General features: G+C 33.7%; 1 protein-coding gene across 1 annotated transcript; it reads left to right on the plus strand.

The window, feature by feature from the left end:
* Window positions 1–10,098: 10,098 nt before the first annotated feature.
* Window positions 10,099–14,190, plus strand: LOC120135510 (probable plastid-lipid-associated protein 12, chloroplastic). The gene is made up of 9 exons (XM_039151789.1): window positions 10,099–10,138; window positions 10,591–10,710; window positions 11,251–11,443; window positions 11,986–12,068; window positions 12,177–12,269; window positions 12,464–12,517; window positions 12,646–12,722; window positions 13,726–13,833; window positions 13,917–14,190. Exons 1-9 carry the CDS (start codon window positions 10,100–10,102, stop codon window positions 13,999–14,001), a joined length of 852 nt encoding a protein of 283 aa, XP_039007720.1. The 5' UTR covers window position 10,099; the 3' UTR covers window positions 14,002–14,190.
* The last annotated feature ends 5,413 nt before the right edge of the window (window positions 14,191–19,603 follow it).

The following is a 19,603-nucleotide window of genomic DNA, read 5'->3' on the forward strand; positions in this document are numbered from 1 at the left end:
TATGGTTATGAGTATTTTCATATATAATCATAACAAACAAGAGTAAGCATCATTGTGTAGCTTGAGGTCACTTAGCATCGCGGAACCCACACCCCTCTTTTCTTACTAAGGCACCTTAGGTGAGACTTGGGTTACACAACATTAGTGTCTCCCTATAATTTGAAATGAGTCTAAATCGCATAGCATCAGAACTCATTTGCCTAATATACTCCTCTAAAGCACTATAGATTTACCCGGGTCACTTAGCATCGATGCAACATCCAACTAGCAATTTAAAGTGCACAAGAACTGGATTGGATATAACTGGATTGGATATATTTGGAGAATCCTCGTTCATCCACATAATCGTTATACAAGTGGCTAGGGTGTCCCCGTCGTTTCTCGAGCATTATACAAGGCATAAGTCTTATGGCATCTTACCTCATTAAGATATTATGTTACCACACAAATAATTAAGGTGCTCCACTTATGAGTTCATTAGAAGGTTTCTCGCACTAAACCCTTAGTTTTTCCCCTCTAGCCTCAGGTAAGCTAATAGCCTAAACAATCTCGATGGTATTGATACTCCTCTTTGGGTATTGGTACTCCTTTCATGTGGTATCGATACTTCACCGAGTATTAGTACCAAAAATGCATTCGATGTTTTGGAACTTATCTAGTATCGATAATTTCCTAAGAGTATCGATACTCTCCCACTTGAGTATATATAATCCCTTGAGTATAGATACTAAAATTACTTTCGATGTTTTAAAAAAATACCTCGGTATCGATAACCCTATAGGGAGTATCGATACTCTACCCTCTGTATCAATACTCTCATGAGTACCGATACTAAAATTTATAAACACTTAAGAGAAAGAACTTCTCTGAAATGCTTTGCCTTAGAACTTATGATAGATCTTGTTGGTAAGACCTCCGGATCAAATTTCTTTGCTGGCATAGATGTGCTCACATCAATTGCCTTCGATGTTTTTGATCAAGATCCCCAGTATCAATACTAGACCCCGAGTATCTATACCACTTAAGCAATATCGATACTCTTTGATGGGGTATTGATACTCTCCTCACAAATATTTTGAATTTTTCCCTTATATGACCGGCAGTATCAGTACTATTCGTACAATATTGATACATTTTTCCCAGAAAACTCTGTTTCACCCATCTAGAATCCTCCAATTCGTTCCTAAAGTATCCTCAATGCCCCCAAATGGTGTTTAAACCTTATTTGGTACTTAATGAACATGAAAGGCTTCTAATTTACATAATAGTAATAATAAATCCCCATTTTCATGCTTAAATCCCCCAAGTGCACACAAATGGTTCATCCACCCAAACATGCACCAAAACTACACTTGTTGATCTAAAAGTAGTAAAGAAAGGTTAGAAATATGCTACCTTACACCTACAGGCTAAAGAAACAACTCAAGGTTCACCTTGTAATACCCCAAAAATCAGATCAGGGACTATATCAAAAAGATTTGAAAATTTAAGATTTAATTGAATAAGTAGGATGAGATGAGAAAAATGATTTGGAATAGTGTTTAGACTAATTGTATCAATAGATAAGTTAAGAGGGTATTTTGGTCTTTTAAGAGGGAAAATGAATTTAAAAATATGTTAGGGATTTTAAATATGAGGAAAGAGGAAAGTAAAGCTTTCCTACTATTCTTCTTCTTCACGTTGGTATTGCTCTCCTCTCTAGCATAAGGTAAACTTCCCTTAGCTAGTTCTTTCTTTAAATTATTGGTTGCTTTGGTGACATTAGGTGTTATGTGAGCTTAAGGAAGGATTAAAGAAGCTTAAAACAAAGTGGTGGATGTTTTATAAGAGATTTAAAGAAATGAGTTTTTAAATGACTTGTTGATATATGTGTTTTTATTGATGTTTATTAGTAAAATTTACTTGTCAAAGGATTGAACAAGAGATTATAAGAATGAGATATGATTAAAAAATGTGTTTAAAAAATGGTATGATTATTGAGTTGAGATGTTTTATGAAGATATTATATGTTAAAGATGGCAAAATGAAGTAAAGTTAGTTGGGTTAAATAAAGAGGAGTTAAATAGTATTGTTGGAGGTAAAAGTATAAGATTAGAAGGGAAAATTAAGTGAAATTCGGGTTGAAAAATGTAAAATCTAGGTAAGGATATCAGTATTGATCAAACAATACCGATACTATAGGCTTAAAATCAGTAGAATTCGCTGAGTAGTATCGATACCTATTCAAGTGATATCGATACCAATAGGGGAGTATCAATACTATGAGGATGGTATCGATACCATTGTTAACAGAATGCAGGAATGATATCGGTATCGTAATAGGGTATCGATACTATAGTATAGTAATATCGATACTATAGTAGGGGTATCTATACTATTGAGTCAGAAATGTTAAGATAAGCTAAGATTGTTTTGGAAAATATAATAATATGCACTCTTGAGTAACGTTTAAGTATAATTGTAAGGAAATATACTAGCAATTGATATTGTACCTGTCTTTATTGGATGCTTGAGTAGATCGAAATCAAGCTCCCGAGTCAAGAAAAACAAAAGGCAAAGGCAAAGTACTTGAGTAATCAACTTTGCATTTTGGATATAATAGCGAGGCAATCCAGGTGAGTGTATTTAATTATGCATGTATATGTTACGATAGTCATAGTTGTATGATTTATTAATATAAGTATGGTGATTACCAAATGGCACTAAGTGTACGAAAACTTAAGAAATCCATACTAAGTGTATAAATTTCTGTATGGGTACTTTGTGTGCAAAACTAAGAAATTCATACTAAGTGTATGAATTTCTGTATGGGCACTATGTGTGCGAACTAAGAAATCCATACTAAGTGTATGAATTTCCGTATGGGAAATATATTTGAAATTATCAGAAGTTCATAATAAGAAGGTGAATTGTCGTATTGGTAGTGGGTGAGTAATACACGTAAATTATAGTAAGATTGTGGGATTATTGCATGAGCACTATAGGTATAAATCATAGAATGTATAATGATTTGAAAGAGTTAATTGATATTATGAATAATTATTATAGTAGAAACTGGTTTAAAATAAAAGATTAATAGGCCTAACTCTGCATTTGATAGAAATATGTCATTTATGCCAGTTAGATGAAAGACTAAGTGCCTTTGAGGCCTAACTGTGCATTTTACAGAAAGGTGTCATTTATGCCAGTTAGATGAAAGGCTAAGTGCCTTTGAGGCCTAACTATGCATTTGACAGAAAGATGTCATTTATGTCAGTTAGATGAAAAGCTAAGTGCCTTTAAGGCCTAACTTTGCATTTGACGAAAATGTGTCAATTATGCCAGTTAGATTAAAGGCTAAGTGCCTTTGAGGCCTAACTGTGCATTTGACAGAAAGGTGTCAATTACACTAGTTAGATGAAAGGCTAAGTGCCTTTGAGGCCTAACTGTGCATTTGACAGAAAGAAGTCATTTATGCAATTAGATGAAAGACTAAAGGCCTTTCAGGCCTAACTGTGCATTTGATAGAAAGGTGTCAATTATGACAGTTAGATAAAAGGATAAGTGCCTTTGAGGCCTAACTTTGCATTTGACAAAAAGGTGTCAATTATGCCAGTTAGATTAAAGGCTAAGTGACTTCGAGGACTAACTGTGCATTTGACAGAAAGGTGTCAATTACGCCAGTTAGATGAAAGGCTAAGTGCCTTTGAGGCCTAACTGTGCATTTGACAGAAATGAGTCATTTATGCCATTTAGATGAACGGTTGAATATCGTTGAGTAAAAGATTAATGGCATAGATGTGCATTTGGTAGAAAGGTGTCAATTATGCCAGTTAGATGAACAGTTAAATGCCATTGAGTAAAAGATTAATGGCCTAGCTGTGCATTTGGCAGAAAAGTGTCAATTATGCCAGTTAGATGAATAGTTAAACACTATTGAGTAAAAGAATAATGGACTAACTGTGCATTTGATAGAAAAGTGTCAAAGATGCAAGTCAGATTAAAGGCTAAATACCTTTGGGAAAAAGAATAAAGGAATTATAATGTATTGTGATATGAATGGTGCATAAGTGATACGAAGGGATGTTGTATATATATATATATATATATATATATATATATATATATATAACGTACAACAATGCATAACTAATATGAATGAATGTTATAAAGAAAAACGTAAACAGAACATAATGGGCATGAAAGGATTCCCAAATGAAAATACAAAATGGTGTATTAACAATATTTAAGGTGCCACCCATAATGATTATAAAAGGTACATGATCAATTGGCACCTTGGTGCAATACATGTATATTACTTTTACATTTAATGTGCACATGGAAAATAAAGAATAATGGGGAAAATATACAGAAGGATAAATATGATGGCCATACTAAGGATAATTTCCATGATCGTATGAAAGAATTATGGTTTAACTGAGAAGGGCTTATCTGGTCCTTATGAATGATGCAATTAAATTATTCATTCAGAATTTATAAGATGATGTTGTATAAATTGTGATATCTTTACAGTATTATGTCTCACTAAGTAAATACTTATCGTGTGTTGTTTCACGTGTAGGTAAAAATCAAGGTTTTGCCAAGTAAGGAGTGCAACAATATCAACTTTCATCAATTAAAGCTTGACTCGTCAGTAACATTGAAACAATATTGTTTATTCTGAAAACTTAGTTGACATGTAATTGAAATATATAAATTAATTTATAACGTATTTAAAGTGATAGTTTTATTATTTTGTTCTATAAATATCATATTTTGTAGTTGTTCAAATTGGAACAAAATTTTACGAGTTTTCAAATGAAAAAATGTTTTAAAAAGTGATGTGACCTCTGTATCTCGTGTACAGAAAGGTATACGGGATATGGGTGTTACACACCCAATCATTTATTTTTCATTGTCCTCCCTCTTTGAGCTCTCACCACTTCTCTCACTAGACCAATAAATGGAAATGAGTTATTAACTCATCTAAGAGCTTAAGAAAAATAAGAATGAGATTTCTAAAGCTTAAGGAGGGTTTAGAACCACTCATAAGGTTTAACCATAAAACCCTCCATAAATCCAACTATGGCCAAACTCTAAGGTTAAGGGCTTAAAATGGAGCTTGAAAGATTGAGATTACTACACTTACCTCTATATTTTCAGACTAAAAAGGAGCACCAAAAAAGTTCTCACCTTTTCTTACAATACCAAGGAGAAAGAGAGTTTGTAGGAAGAAGATGACAAAGAAGTGGGAGGAAAAAGAGAGTTTTCCAACGTGACCTCATTGCCATTAATGGGATTTCACCCTTTCAATTTAAAAATGGTGAAATCCACCTTTTGGTCCTTCAAAATTTAGTCACCTTTTAAAAAAAACCCTTACCATCATTGAAATAGGCCCACTAAGGCCAACCCAAAGCTCTAATGAACCAAGCCTCAAATACAAGGTTAATGGGTTTACCTATGATACTCTCGGGTTAACTCAAAACTACTAACTAAGAAATCGGGGTGTTACAACTTCGTTATTAGTAAATGTATACCAGGTCTCTAACCTAATTAACATACTAAAATGCATCATCATGTAAACACAATGATAATACCCGATATAACATAGATTCTAGGTATAATCACATAACAATAAATAAGCATCATGTTGTAGTTCGGGGTTATATAGCACCATGAAATTCACATCACTATGTGCTTACTAGAAGTACCTTGGGTAAGATCTGGGTCCCAAAGAATCAATATCTCACAAGTACCATACGCGAGGTCTAGGTCACATAGCATCAATATCTCACAATCATCTTAGGCTAGGTCCAAGTCACATAGTGTCAGCACCTTGCCAGGTTAGTCTATTCCTCTAGAGTAATCAAAATGTGTCTGGGTCACATAGCATCAGTACAACATCCAACTAGCGTTTAAAGTGCCTTCACACTAATTTGGATATATTCGAATATTTCTCAAACAATTAGACGATCGTCACTCACTCACACACACAAGTAACTTGAGTGTCCTCATCGTTTTATGAGCGACAAACAAATGCACAAATCTTTTGGAATCTTACATTATAATGTTCTTATGATTATTACAAAATTTATTCAATGTTTCCACTTGTAAGATTTATTGAGAGGTTTTGGCAATCCTACACCCCTTCTTAAGTTCTTAAACTAAAACGAGGCTTTTAATATATTTCAGTCCAATAGAATCGATACTAGGCCCTTTAATATCGATCGAAACCTTTGAGTATCAGTACCCACCCTTGGTATTGGTACCAAATCTGGCTACTAGAATTATAACTCAATGATGATATCGATACCTTACCCTTTGGTATCGATAACCTCTAAACATTATCAAATACTCCCCAATAGAATCCTAATTTTAGTCATTTATGATATTGTTAATGAGGCTTCATGAACAAGCATTAATTATAGATCTAAACATCTCATGTAATTATTTAACGAATGTGCAATTTAAACTCTTACTAGTATAGGTTAACTTATTCACTTAGGCCCATAAGGGCAATTTAGTAATTTTGTATGGTGCACAATTTATCTATCACATTATTCATATCCTACACCACCTAGATTGCAAGCATATCCTTGACAACGGTTTGTTGTTCGCGAATATTCGATACATACTCCTTTAAGGGTACTTTCAAGGTTCTTTACTCACTAAGGGTATTTTGGTAATTTATGCCACTTAGGGGGCATTTGGTTCAATTTATAATTTAGAACCTTTTTATAAGCTTAGTTGTACATTTCACAACAATTTATAACCATTCAGATGCAACGAGTGATGTTTTGAATCTTTTGGTATTGAATAGTATTAATACTCTACTATGTAGTATATGTACTATAGTAGTATTGATATAGGTATTAATACGATTATCGAGACTCCATGAATAATATTGATACGAGTATCATTACTCCAAGAACAATATCGATACTATAACCCATAAAACCCTAAATAAGACTCGATAATCACCCAAAAACCCTCCCAAACACGCTAGTTTGGTCCTAAATCAATAAATAATGCTTAACAAAGTCTTATAGGGTCATCTAACACCATAAAAACATGATATTTACAACAATAACATCATATAGGGCATGAATAAATAAAAACTCCCAAATATACTCAAATACCCAGATCCCCAACAAGGCATTACATTTAGGAAATTCACAACACGTAAAAAGGATTAGAAATACACTACCTTAGCTAGGGAATCCGAATTTAAACTACTTTATTCAACCATACTTACTCTCACCTTCTCATTTGACCTAGGATGCTTACCACCCACTCCTTCTAGCCCAAAACATTAAAATAAGTTGTTGAATCGCCTACAAAGTTGCTGAAAAGCTTAAGGGTGAATTTTAAGCCTAAAGGGACCATGCAAGATGCTTAAATATCTTACTTTGGAGCTATGACACTTGGGAGGAAGAGTGGAGAAGAAAATATGAAGAAATAAATAAGAAGAAAAAATGAATTAAGAGAGAATACAATGATAAAAGTCACTAGCTTTTCAAAGCTTCCCCACATCTAGAAATCCCAAGAAAATCAACTTTTTCATCAACAAGGGTCTAATTGCATTTTTGGTCATTCGTGTTTTGTCTTATAAGTAAAAAACCTCTTTTTATAACTTCTTGGACTCAAATCCAACCCAATTAAGCCTAAACTTGACACAACAACTTTAATTACGAACTCCATGAGGTTCATATACCTCTCAGATTAAGCCAAAACTACTAGCCCAAAATTTGGGTGTTACAAGAAACATTCGAAGATATACATTTAGGAGATTGAATTAGGGTGTCTAGTGTGTTCCAACAAAACCAAAAACAAGTGTACGTATAGTTTAAAAACCAATAGTAGTTTATTTTAGGAAAACATATTTTAAAATCACAATAATACCTTCCATCCGAACACCATAGGTGCCAACTTGAGGAGATACCTCAGGTCCATAAGGAATTACTAGCTTGATTGGAGCTGAACCTGCATAGACTATATAATAGATCCCATATAATAGCCCAATATAAATCAGATTAAACAATAAACAATAATGTCATAAATTTTGAGCCAATAAAATATCATAAAAGTGATAGTGGTGTTTATTTAAATCACATAACTACCATCTACCTGTATATGGAAATGTAGTCCCCTAGAACTACATCCATAAAGACTTACCATATACTCATTGGGTATAGGAGTCAATCTAAGGGAGTACCTTGGGGCATAAGAGCCTACCCAAAGGTCACTTTAGGTTTATATTGAATTACCAACTTGATCAGAGTTGAACTTACAAAACTCAATAATAATCCTAAAGTGTATCCCCAATAAAACAATTTTAGATAGTACTTGTAGAAACATGAAAACATAAATCAAACATATTTATTATTCAATAAAACCGATAACCAAAGAACATGTATCAAGGAACATAGTTTTTAAATAGAAATCAAGAATCAAGATTTCATTCAGATAAAACATTCATAAGTCAAATTAGATAAACATTTATTTTTTAGAACAAATAAATTAGACATGTGCACATGATAATTCAAATAGGTATTTAAAATATTTATATAGCACACAAGGAACACACTAAATGATTCAATTACTTTTCAGAGACACTTGGTAGTTATCAGGAAGGGAAAACATGAAACTTCTGTAAATTGATCGAATTTCAGAAACGAGATCCCTATTAAAAGAGTTCAATTACTAATATATATAATCAAGCATTTAAAAATTGATGCTTCAACACCATTTAGGATTTAGTGTGTCGAGAAGGTATTTAGGAACCTTTACATAAGAATTATTTAAGATTTAGATCTAACAGGAGTGATTCTCTTACTCAAGCCATTAGGGACATTTTAAACATTTTGATACATGAATAATTCTTAGTAAATTAATCCAACAAGGGTAAAATGATGATTTTATAGTATTCATGATTTATATCGAATTATCAAGATCTCAAGTCAAATCAAACTAAACGAATCTCAGTGCTACTTTGTGTGCCAATCATTCAGAATTAATCCATGTATTATCTAATGGAAATAATGTAATTTTAATTTTATATATTTATCATGCCACGTCAGTAAACTGTTAAAAGTTTAATAACCGTTAGTCTTTTGTTACCACATCTTAATCAAAACGAAAGTAATCAAATATTATATATTTTTTAATTCATTGAGTAAAAGTTTAGAAACTCAAACGAAAGTCAACATTGATGTAGTTTACTCAAACAATAAATATCATAATTGAAAATATAGTAATGTTGTGTAGAGAAATGATATCTCAATTCCACGCGGCAAGTTATGGATAAGTCAAATGTCATATAAGCTTGAAAACCGGTGTTGATGGATAAATCATAAGATAAACCTCAACATCTCAAAACGTAACTCACTGCTCACTGCTCACTGCTCACTGCTCACTGCTCACTGCTCACTGCTCACTGCTCAGAGCTGAGTCATCAGGGAGTTTCAGAAACAAATGGCTCTGCTGACAGTGGGTGCAAATGCAATAAAAAATCTGAACGCATGGCCGACAACCCTTGCTTTGAACTTCAACTTCAAGCCTTTCGCAAGTCCTATCCATAAGACTCTTCGAATCTGTCGCTGTTCTCTGGTGAATGAGCAACAAGCTTCCTTTACCGAGCAGGAAGAGCAGCTTATCAACGCACTCATTGGGATCCAAGGCCGAGGCAGAACAGCTTCTCCTCGCCAACTCATTGTAAAAAAGCCAATTCGCTTTTTTAATCTCTGCATTAGTTCCAATTTTACGAGTGTGACTTTGTTTTCCATCTTCAAAGGAAGTGGAGCAAGCTGTCCAAGTTCTGGAAGGCCAAGACGGGGTCAGAGATCCCGTTAGTTTTCTTTAACTTCTTCTTCTTCTCCAATCTTGTAATCAGTAGCTAAGGAATTTGAGTTGGGCTGAATAAATTTTAAATTGAAATAACAAAAAAGGTTTGGGTTTTTAAGTGGGAATTGAATTGGACGCTTGTTAATTTATTATCTGTTAGCACAAGGTTTTGGTTTTTATAGTTTTAGTACTAAAAAATGGTAATATCATCGTGTGATTCTGAATACTTAATTGCCTGTAGACAAGCTATGACCTGATTGAAGTCCGGTGGCAGTTGATGTTTACGACTAGACCTGGCACAACATCCCCATTTCAGGTAATTAGTCCTCACTTCATTGATTAGTGGACTCTCCAAACTAACTATCCAACCTATAGTTTATTCACTTAATATTACGCATTCAACCAATAACTTTATACCACTTTAACAGACTCGTCGGCGAAGACATAGAAGCATACTCTGTCTATATATGTTTACAAATAAGTTTCTTTTTGTTTTATATTAATGAAGTTAGAATCCTTGTAAAACTAAAAAATTATTTAGTGTGAAAAGGCTTGAAAAATAAGTTTCTTTTTGTTTTATATTAATGAAGTTAGCTTTCTTTTATTCTTCCCAAGGCAAAAATAACCTTGAAAAATGAAGCTTCAAACAATTACTTCAAGGTAATCGATGTTCCGTATTTGAGGATACTGTAATGGTTATTAGGTTAGTCCATCTTCCATTGGTATTTCATCTTCTCTTTCCAATGATACGCTTTTTATTGGCTGTAGAGAACATTTGTTGGGGTTGACCTTTTTAGCGTATTTCAAGAGGTTTATCTTCGGACAAATGATCCACGAGTTTCCAACATCGTAAAGTTTTCTGATTGGATAGGTGAACTCAAAGTAGAGGTATGGTTTCATCATCTTTGGTGATCAAAGTAGCTCATTCTTGTGAATTATTCTTGCGCGGACAAACTGTCATGAGAAACGAACACTAGTAGCCGATAGTGCCCTGGCTTGCTTAGGTTGTGAACTTGCCTACACTCTATTATCTATTATGTCTAGTCATTTCATGCTTAATGAAAATTCTCTCATTAAACTAACTTTTGTCAAGTGCAAATGATTTAGATGTATTTCTTAAGAAAACAAGTCGTCTCGTCAATATTTGTTTTAATTGAAATAGCAATATTCTCGCTAATATAGCATCCTTGAATAAGGAGTATGCCATTAGTATTCTCACTTAAATAGGGTTCAGTGCATCATAACCTAGATGCTTTATCTGTAACCAAGTGTATTTAATTAGAAAAAAATGAGTTTATTCATGTCAGATCCATATCTGTATCCGACACACTACTATTCTAGGTGCAATGTTATAGACATCAAGTTTGCTCATTTGTGCAAGGCTAAACTTTTCTCCATGTCTAACTTATCATTTCCCCCCTTTTACAGGCAGCAGTATCAATCAAAGATGGAAAACGAATCCTCTTTCGGTTCGACAGAGCAGCCTTTTCTTTTAAATTTTTACCATTTAAGGTACCATATCCAGTCCCATTTAGACTTCTTGGAGATGAAGCTAAGGGCTGGTTGGACACTACGTATTTGTCTCATTCTGGAAATCTCCGCATCTCAAGAGGAAATAAGGTGAAAACATTTATTTACGTTCGCATGTTCTATTTTTATGTGTGTTATGAATAAAAGTATTTGGGAAGGAAGTCCAACAATGTCTCTGTAGTGCAGGGAACTACTGTTATGGATTGAAGAAAAGTAGAGAAATATTCGAGAAAAGAGAGTAGAATAGGAGAGAATTCAGAGAAGAGAAAAGTTCATCATTCATTTCATAAGGGAAAATATTGTTTACACAGCAGTTTTATTTTAATACAGGCTGGTACATAGAATCTAACAAATGCCACTGGCATTCTTCTTTACTAACAGACTGCCTAACAAACTGATTCTTTGGTTATCACAGGTACTGGGCCATCCCGGTTGGGCTTATCCTCTTTGTCCTGGCTAACTTCAGCCTGCTTAATTTTAATTCTTTTTCTCCTCGTGCTTCAATTCTCTCTTTCAATTCAATTCCCCAATTACTTCCCAGAATCCCTAACCCTCGTTCCTCCTCCATTCCCAATTCCTGCTCATTCGAATCCTGCTCAATTCCTCGATCTTCCTTTTCTTCTCCAACTACAACAACTACATTTGTGCTTCAAAAGAAGACTGATCCTAGGCAAACATTGCTAGCAGCTATTTCCACAGGAACGGTAGTTACAGAAGTAAAATAACAATTTTATGATTTGCCAACAATATTGGAAAAAGCACATGCTATAGTGTATCTGGGATAGCCTCCCAGTGCTAATCTTTGCATTCCACAACCTTTTCAGGCTATTGATGAGTTTCTCTCCTTAAGAAAGAGTGTGGCTAAAGATGAACCAGTCCTCTTAGAGGGCGAATGGCAGATGATATGGAGCTCACAGGTGCATTTATAATGCCTAGGGCATCTAAGCTCGTAATGAGTAGTGTTCTTTTCTTTCCCTTTTTCCATATGCTCATGCTTACCAGAACGTGCCTCATTCTTCTAAAATCAAATAATGGTAGTCATATTCTTTATTTGGATAATTGTTTCTTAGTTCTGGCTTTGCTCACCTTTGCCCTGACTATCTTGTTGCAGGTAGAAACAGATAGTTGGCTAGAAAATGCCGGCAATGGTCTTATGGGCAGTCAAGTAAGTGACATATAAATGTTATTGTAACTTTGCCTTTGCAATGAAACCATTGTTGCTGGTAGTTCTCTCTTTTCTGGAATTTTCTCATTATAGTAATCAGTTCCTTGCTGTTATTCCAACTGCTTAAGATTGTCAAGAATGGACAAATGAAGTTTCTAGTAAACAACTTACCTGGGATCAGTTTCTCCATGATTGGCAATTTTGTGTAAGTCTCTCGCTTTGCTTTAGTATTGAAAGGATAAAATTTCTTTTTCTTTTATCCGAAGTTGGAAGGGTAGAAATTTGTTATGCCTCAACAAATGCACTTTGCCTAAACGAAACCAACATACTTAGAAAAAGGCATTGCGAGTCACTTGAAAGGCTATGCCACAAATAAGGATCACCTCACCCAAAGAAGGCTCACCCGAGCTGCAAACTCCCATGACCAGACCCTCCAAATCACAAGGAGATCACCAGGATGTGAAGCTCCAATCACTTCCCTATACTTCAACAACTCCCCAAGATTGAGCCTTTTCATGGCTGGTAACACCGGGTCAACCGCAGCTCCTTAGCCTAACTACTCGCCACTCTACCTCTGGCCCCTCCTAGTAGGGCATTGATTATGGCAGGACCCATGATACATCATACATTCTCTCTATATATGTTGTTTTTCTATGATAAAAGATAGACAATCTACGGAAATTGACATTCTCTTCAGTGGCTTTTGGCACATTTATGTGAACCACCAACAATCCTCACATTCCCAAATCATGTACAACAAAGTTAAACTAGAAAATTCATCTCAATTGCACTTCATTAAACTTCACTAGTTTAGCCAAAGATAAATGATGAAGACAGATGTTTCCCAGGACATAGATGGCCCCATCTAACTGTTGCTAGGTTATGAATATATTTTGACGCCATGCTAATTGCCAAAATTTTATGCCACAACCCGGTCCAGTTCACTAGGTCATGTTATGAGACAAACAAAAATTATCATCAAAGGTACTCACAGATCTCCCAAAGTGGCCTTAGATTTGAACTCATAACATAACACATAAAGTAGCTATAAATTCCTTAGTTCCCCCCTTCATCGAAACAAAACTTTGTTTCTCTGATCTTTCATTTTTGCTTGAAACATTCACATATGATATTCGTGTCTGACACATGCTGGAACATTGATACGGTAATATGACACTTTAAGGACAGTCCAAAATTGTTTGATGCAGCAAATCAGGCACAAAGACATATGATGTTACCATGGACGATGCAGCCCTGATTGGTGGTCCTTTCGGGTACCCTTTGGAGATGGAGACCAAGATCAATATGGAGCTCTTGTAATATGCCTCAACTAACATCTTCTATTTGGTTGGACACTTGCAAGTTTAATGAATTACAATTACTAAATGTTCATTTGCAGATATAATGATGACAAGATCAGGATTTCCAGGGGCTACAATAATATATTATTTGTCCACCTTAGAACATCAGACGGATCAAAATAAATAAAGAACATCAGATGGATTTGGATCACCCATGAGTACTTTGGTGGGTGATTTTCAGGCCTTAATCCGTGGAAGATGGATCGAGGAAATTCATTGTGATTATCGAGAAGGGAATCAATGTGCATAGCACATGACAAACATGACTCAGGGTATAGATATGGAAGATCCAACACAATATCTGATCTTTATTACAAGCAGATGCTTGTAGGGGAGACTTTACTAGAAGTTACTTTCATGTTCTTTTGTACTGATCTGTGTACCAAAAAATAAAAAATAAAAATGAGGAACAACTACGTGTACTTCTAGACTTCTATCGCAGTTCGCAAGTCCATTTATGCGGTTGTGTATATTACATCTCAACACTGTAATAGGACTGTTTAATAAATTTGCTATTATGCAAATTTAAAATGTGCATTTAATGCACCTGAATTTGTGGTTGTTCCCCCCCCCCCCGGGGGGGAATGTGAGAGGAGGCATAAGCCATTACATCAAGAGAATACTTAAACGGTCATGGAGGCCTTAAACGTCGCTATGGAGTACACTAATCAAATAAGTAGGAACAAAATTATGGAGTACACTAAGCAAATAAGTAGGAACAAAATCGAAAGACCAGCTGAGGCGGAGGAGCCTCTGATGATTTTATCGGTTGTTTTTATAACATTCCTTCATGCATCTGTCATCAAATACAAATTACGGTCACTAAATACAAGTCAGAGTTGTTAAATGAAATTTGTAAAACTTTCTTAATAAAAAATCAGTAAAAAAATTATTTTTTTAACACCTTTCATTTCTGAAACATTAAACCATAATAAAATATAATCATATAAATAACATTTTAAAATTTCGATATTTAGATGTACATTATCAAGTAGAAAACTTAGCGGTTTAAAATTATAACTAGCATAAGCTATTATAAACCTGTTTGAACATAGTTTATACCAAAATACCATTAACACATATGTACATGTCAACTAGACAAGTAAAACATATCGGAAGGACGTCATTACTGATATTTGAGATGTAGTCCTTGATAGATACATGTCAAAAAGTCTCCTTACTCCAACAAATGTCCTTTACCTACGCGTGAAATTATCACACGCTAATTATATACATAATGAGGCATTTTCAGTAACTTATAGTAAAGTATATCAATAGTATAAAATAATTCATATAACCACAATTTAGAAAATATCATATAGAAATATATGAAAAAAAAATGAAACTAACATATTTCAAACTCATTTCCTTATCAATATAACCTGAAAATCATCCATTCAGATATAAAATGTTTTATGTCAAATCAAATATATTCAATGAAAGATTTACTTTCAAATAGATTAATCAAATTTGTACTTTTCAGTTTAGCTCAATTCATAGCCCAAAGTAAATAAATGAGAATACAATGTGTAACACCTTAATTTGGTCTAACCGAAGATCGAAGAACTAAGGTATTACAAGGACTACCGAAACGACTGACCCAAAATTTTCTTTAAATTCATGTACAATTAATCATAAGAAAGCCATCCATGATAGTTATAAAGTAAAACATAATATTAATTCAGTTTACAAAATACGGGAAATACCCAATGGTAAATTTCAAAAAAATAAAAATAAAAAACGTTTGAATAGAGTTACGACTTGAATTAATACAAGGTCCACAAATTATATGCCTTATAAAGACTTAAGACATACTTTGAAAAGCGACTGATCTGAAATGTATATGCGCGATAAGCTCCTCGTCAATCCTCTACTGTCTTACGCAGGGAAACAAATTCTGAACTTTGAGCTCACAAGCTCAGTGCCACACTAATAACTATATTATACTACATGCATTCATTTTATGAACATGCTGACAAGTATAAGTATGAACATACAAAAGTATTTTGTACGTGCTGAGGTATGTCTAGTGGTGTGACCGGAGGAATTAATTGCATCTCAGGATGAAAACCTAGCCTTTCTAGGATACCCTCAGGTATCGGGCTAAGATCCGAAATTTTTAGCATCAGAAGTAGTCACCCGATCAACTTACTCCACTGAGTCTTGGGGCATCTTGGCCCAGTCAGCAATTGAAGTTCCTTGGCACTAGATGACATGTCTAGATAATTCTAACAAATTAACCGTGTTCACCTACTAAGGTGTCCTGATCGTTTCTCGAGCTTTAAACAATGGCTAGTTTTATGTCGTCCTACTTTGTTCAATTTCTAGTTGTGTTTGCAATCATTTAAGGCGTTCTCGCTTGTAGTCTTATTTCATAAGTTCGAACAACCCTAGACCCATTTTTCCTTAATGATTAACATAAAAGGATTTCTTATACAAATCATGACGAGGGTATCGATACTCTACTTAGAGTATCGATACTTATGAGCTAGAGTATCTATACTTTTCTTGGCATCGATATAAATTTTGGGTTTGATGTTTGGAAAAATTAATGTGAGTATCAATACCCTTATTTAGGGCACCGTTAACCTCTCTATGGTATTGATACTCCCCTGAGTATCGATACCAAAATGGCCTACTAGAATGCAACTATAAAAATTGGTATCGATACACTTCCTCGAGTATCGATACCATAAAGATAGTATCAATACCGTATGAACTGGTATCGATAGTCTTAAACCCCAAATGCCTTATTTAAAACCATCTAAAAAACATATCGGTATTGTTCCTCTAGTACCGATACTCAAACCCATAATACCCTATTTTGGACATGAAATGTACCCAAGACCCTACCCTTTCACCCTCTTAAGGCTATCTATTAGTGCTTAAGTCTTATGTGAGTTATTAGAGGTTAAAAGGAGTCTCCTTTCATGCTTAAAAACATTACAAATTAAATTCACCATGAAAATGCTTGGGCATGCTTTATGAACTCAATTAACCAATCATGCACATCTAATGAACTACATGTGGTATATTCAAGTCAGAAATGTGTTACCTTAATTCTAGGTTGCTGGAAATTGTCCTTACTCAACCAAGGAGAAACTTCTCCTTTGTAACACCATTTCCCATATATGTCCCGAGTCATAGATGTCACATGACTTTTAAAACATTTTTGTACTTGAAAACCCATAAAATTTTGTTTATTTAAATAAACAGTTTAATAATATAGTTTATAAAATCTTCAACTACTAATATATAAAATATAACGTTTAAAAAATCCATCAAACAGTAGTTTAAGTCAAACGTAGTATAATACTACAACCAAATACCAAGTATCTTATCAGAGCATCACAACATATCTAAGTACATGCCAACTAGTAATATCAAAAATAACATCTAGAGATGTCATACTGTTACTCATGAGACGATCCTTGACAGATGATATCAGCTGCACTCTTTACTCTAATTATACTTGATTACATACGTGTGAAACCATCACACACTAAGTATTCACTTAGTGAGGCATAATAATATAAATGAGGCGTAACCAAAACATAAGTATGTCATAAAAGATTAAAATATAAATTTAATCGTATAAATCATAATAATACATAAAACTGACTTGGTAAACCAAGTTTCTTTCAAATAACCTGCGAAACAATATTTAGTATGCCCAACATACCTATCAATCAGTATTTTCCAAAATATCTATTTATTGCCCAATGTATGTAAAATGAGAATGCAAGGTACATGAGTTGCACATAAGTGCTAAACGAAAGCATATGTTCTGTAGTGACAACAACACTATACTAATATATAACGAAATGGTAATTCACAAACTCATTATGAATACCATGGATGAACACATAGTGCCAAAAGGACACAAAGTACTGATACGAAAATGCAACATATGCATTAAACAAAATCGATCGATAACCATCATACACAAAGCATGTCGAAATGCACCTACGACTCTCAATGCACATACAATAGGCATTTAAATCAAATTCACAGATTAAACATTTATTCTTAAATATCGATAGCTGTTAAAATAATATAAAAGTTCAACCATCTATTTTAGGACAGTTCATGCCATAAAATTCTTCGTAAAAATCATTTTTATAAACTTTATGAAAATATTTCAAAATACGGTAAAACGTCCTTTTATAAAAACCTTTGAGGTTGACTTATCGCAATTCGTCCTCATATCATATAAGTACATAATAAATGCACTCACCTGGTATGCCTCACTATTATGCCTTACTATGAAAATCCAATTATTCTTGAACTTTTTCATTGCCTTTCGCTTTGCTCGTATCATGAGTACGATCACGATCTATACAAGCATCCATACAAAGCATATACAATTATAAAATACAATGTTAGTATCCTTACTAACATTTTTACAAAATAATAATACTCAAAAGTACTATTGTTTTTGAATTCTTTTAAAATTCATCTTAACTTTTCCTTTTTATTCATAATGGACCCTTGTCATAAATTCTTCAATCCAAGCCCAGTTAAGCCTAATAAAATTCCATCATTTAATTTCCAGCTCAATACCTCAACAATACAATAATTACCACTTAAGCCACTAACGTTCTCAATATTCACCATTTTGTACATAAACTTTGCCAATTTTCCAAAATGGCTTAATTCCACATTCTAAATTCAATTCTAGCCCACAAACAGTAATTTCCAGTATTTTACATCAATTATTGAGTAATTAAACAATCATCCCCCAACTTTTCAAAATTGTCGAACCTTCCAAATATCATCTCTAATCCATGGGAATTTTTCCATAATTTTTTCCAATTTATTTCCTCATGACCGAATACTTTAGGGGTATATTTCTCATGAATTTCACTTGATTAAAGTATGAAACCAACCTCTATTCAACATTTCAAGACCTCTAGAATCAAACCCCTAACTTAATTTCATCAAAATAATATTTTCCCTAAAGCTAGGTTTGGCCGAATTCAACATAAGCTTATATAGCCATGTACAAGTGATTTTCATCAACAATCATGCTCGTATATGATTCTACAAGCTCACAAACATTAAAATCCTTCATCAATTTCATAAACCCTAATGTGAACACAAACCCTATAATTTGGTATCTTTGAACACAAGCAAAATTAGCATGCAATATTGGTACCAAATGATAGCTTTTTTTCGCATAGAACAATTGTCTATTTCACATCACGATCCAAAAACAAAAGGAAATTACTCGAAAATGAAAAATAAAATAATATTACCTTGATTTGGGGACTCACGACAATGGTGGCTGAAAATACCAATCTTCATGAAATTTTCCTCTAATTTCATGTGAATTTAATCTTTATTTAAGCTTAAATGAATAAAATATTCATTTAATAAAAAATGTATATTCTCTCATTAATGAAACTTGATAATTACCATCCAACCAAGACACATCAACCTTATCATCTTCCAAAAGTCGAAGATGAACAAATTATTTTACCATTTTCCAATTTTACCAAGCAACTTTCTAAAAATTGCAATCTTGCCACTTTAATCTAACGGTGCAAATTAAACAAGGAAATAAATCTTCAAATCCAATGACCCATATTAATTTCCATCATTTTAACACATGGAATTAATATTTTTAAGACTAATTTGTCATCCTTCAATTTTTCCCGAAATTTCTATTTGATCCAATCTACCGATCTCTTACCAGACTTTAACCCTTTTTAGTTTTCAACAT

The sequence above is a fragment of the Hibiscus syriacus genome, unplaced genomic scaffold (genome assembly GCF_006381635.1).
Source record: "Hibiscus syriacus cultivar Baekdansim isolate YM2019G1 unplaced genomic scaffold, ASM638163v2 tig00110610_pilon, whole genome shotgun sequence".
Lineage (NCBI taxonomy): Eukaryota > Viridiplantae > Streptophyta > Magnoliopsida > Malvales > Malvaceae > Hibiscus > Hibiscus syriacus.

Bases quoted from the DNA above. Each gene is read 5' to 3' on its own strand.
- LOC120135510 (XM_039151789.1), top strand. From the start codon at position 10,100: ATGTTTACGACTAGACCTGGCACAACATCCCCATTTCAG. The intron at 12,270-12,463 runs GTGCATTTATAA...ATCTTGTTGCAG, and splicing joins AGATGATATGGAGCTCACAG to GTAGAAACAGATAGTTGGCT. The intron at 13,834-13,916 runs GTAATATGCCTC...GTTCATTTGCAG, and splicing joins AAGATCAATATGGAGCTCTT to ATATAATGATGACAAGATCA.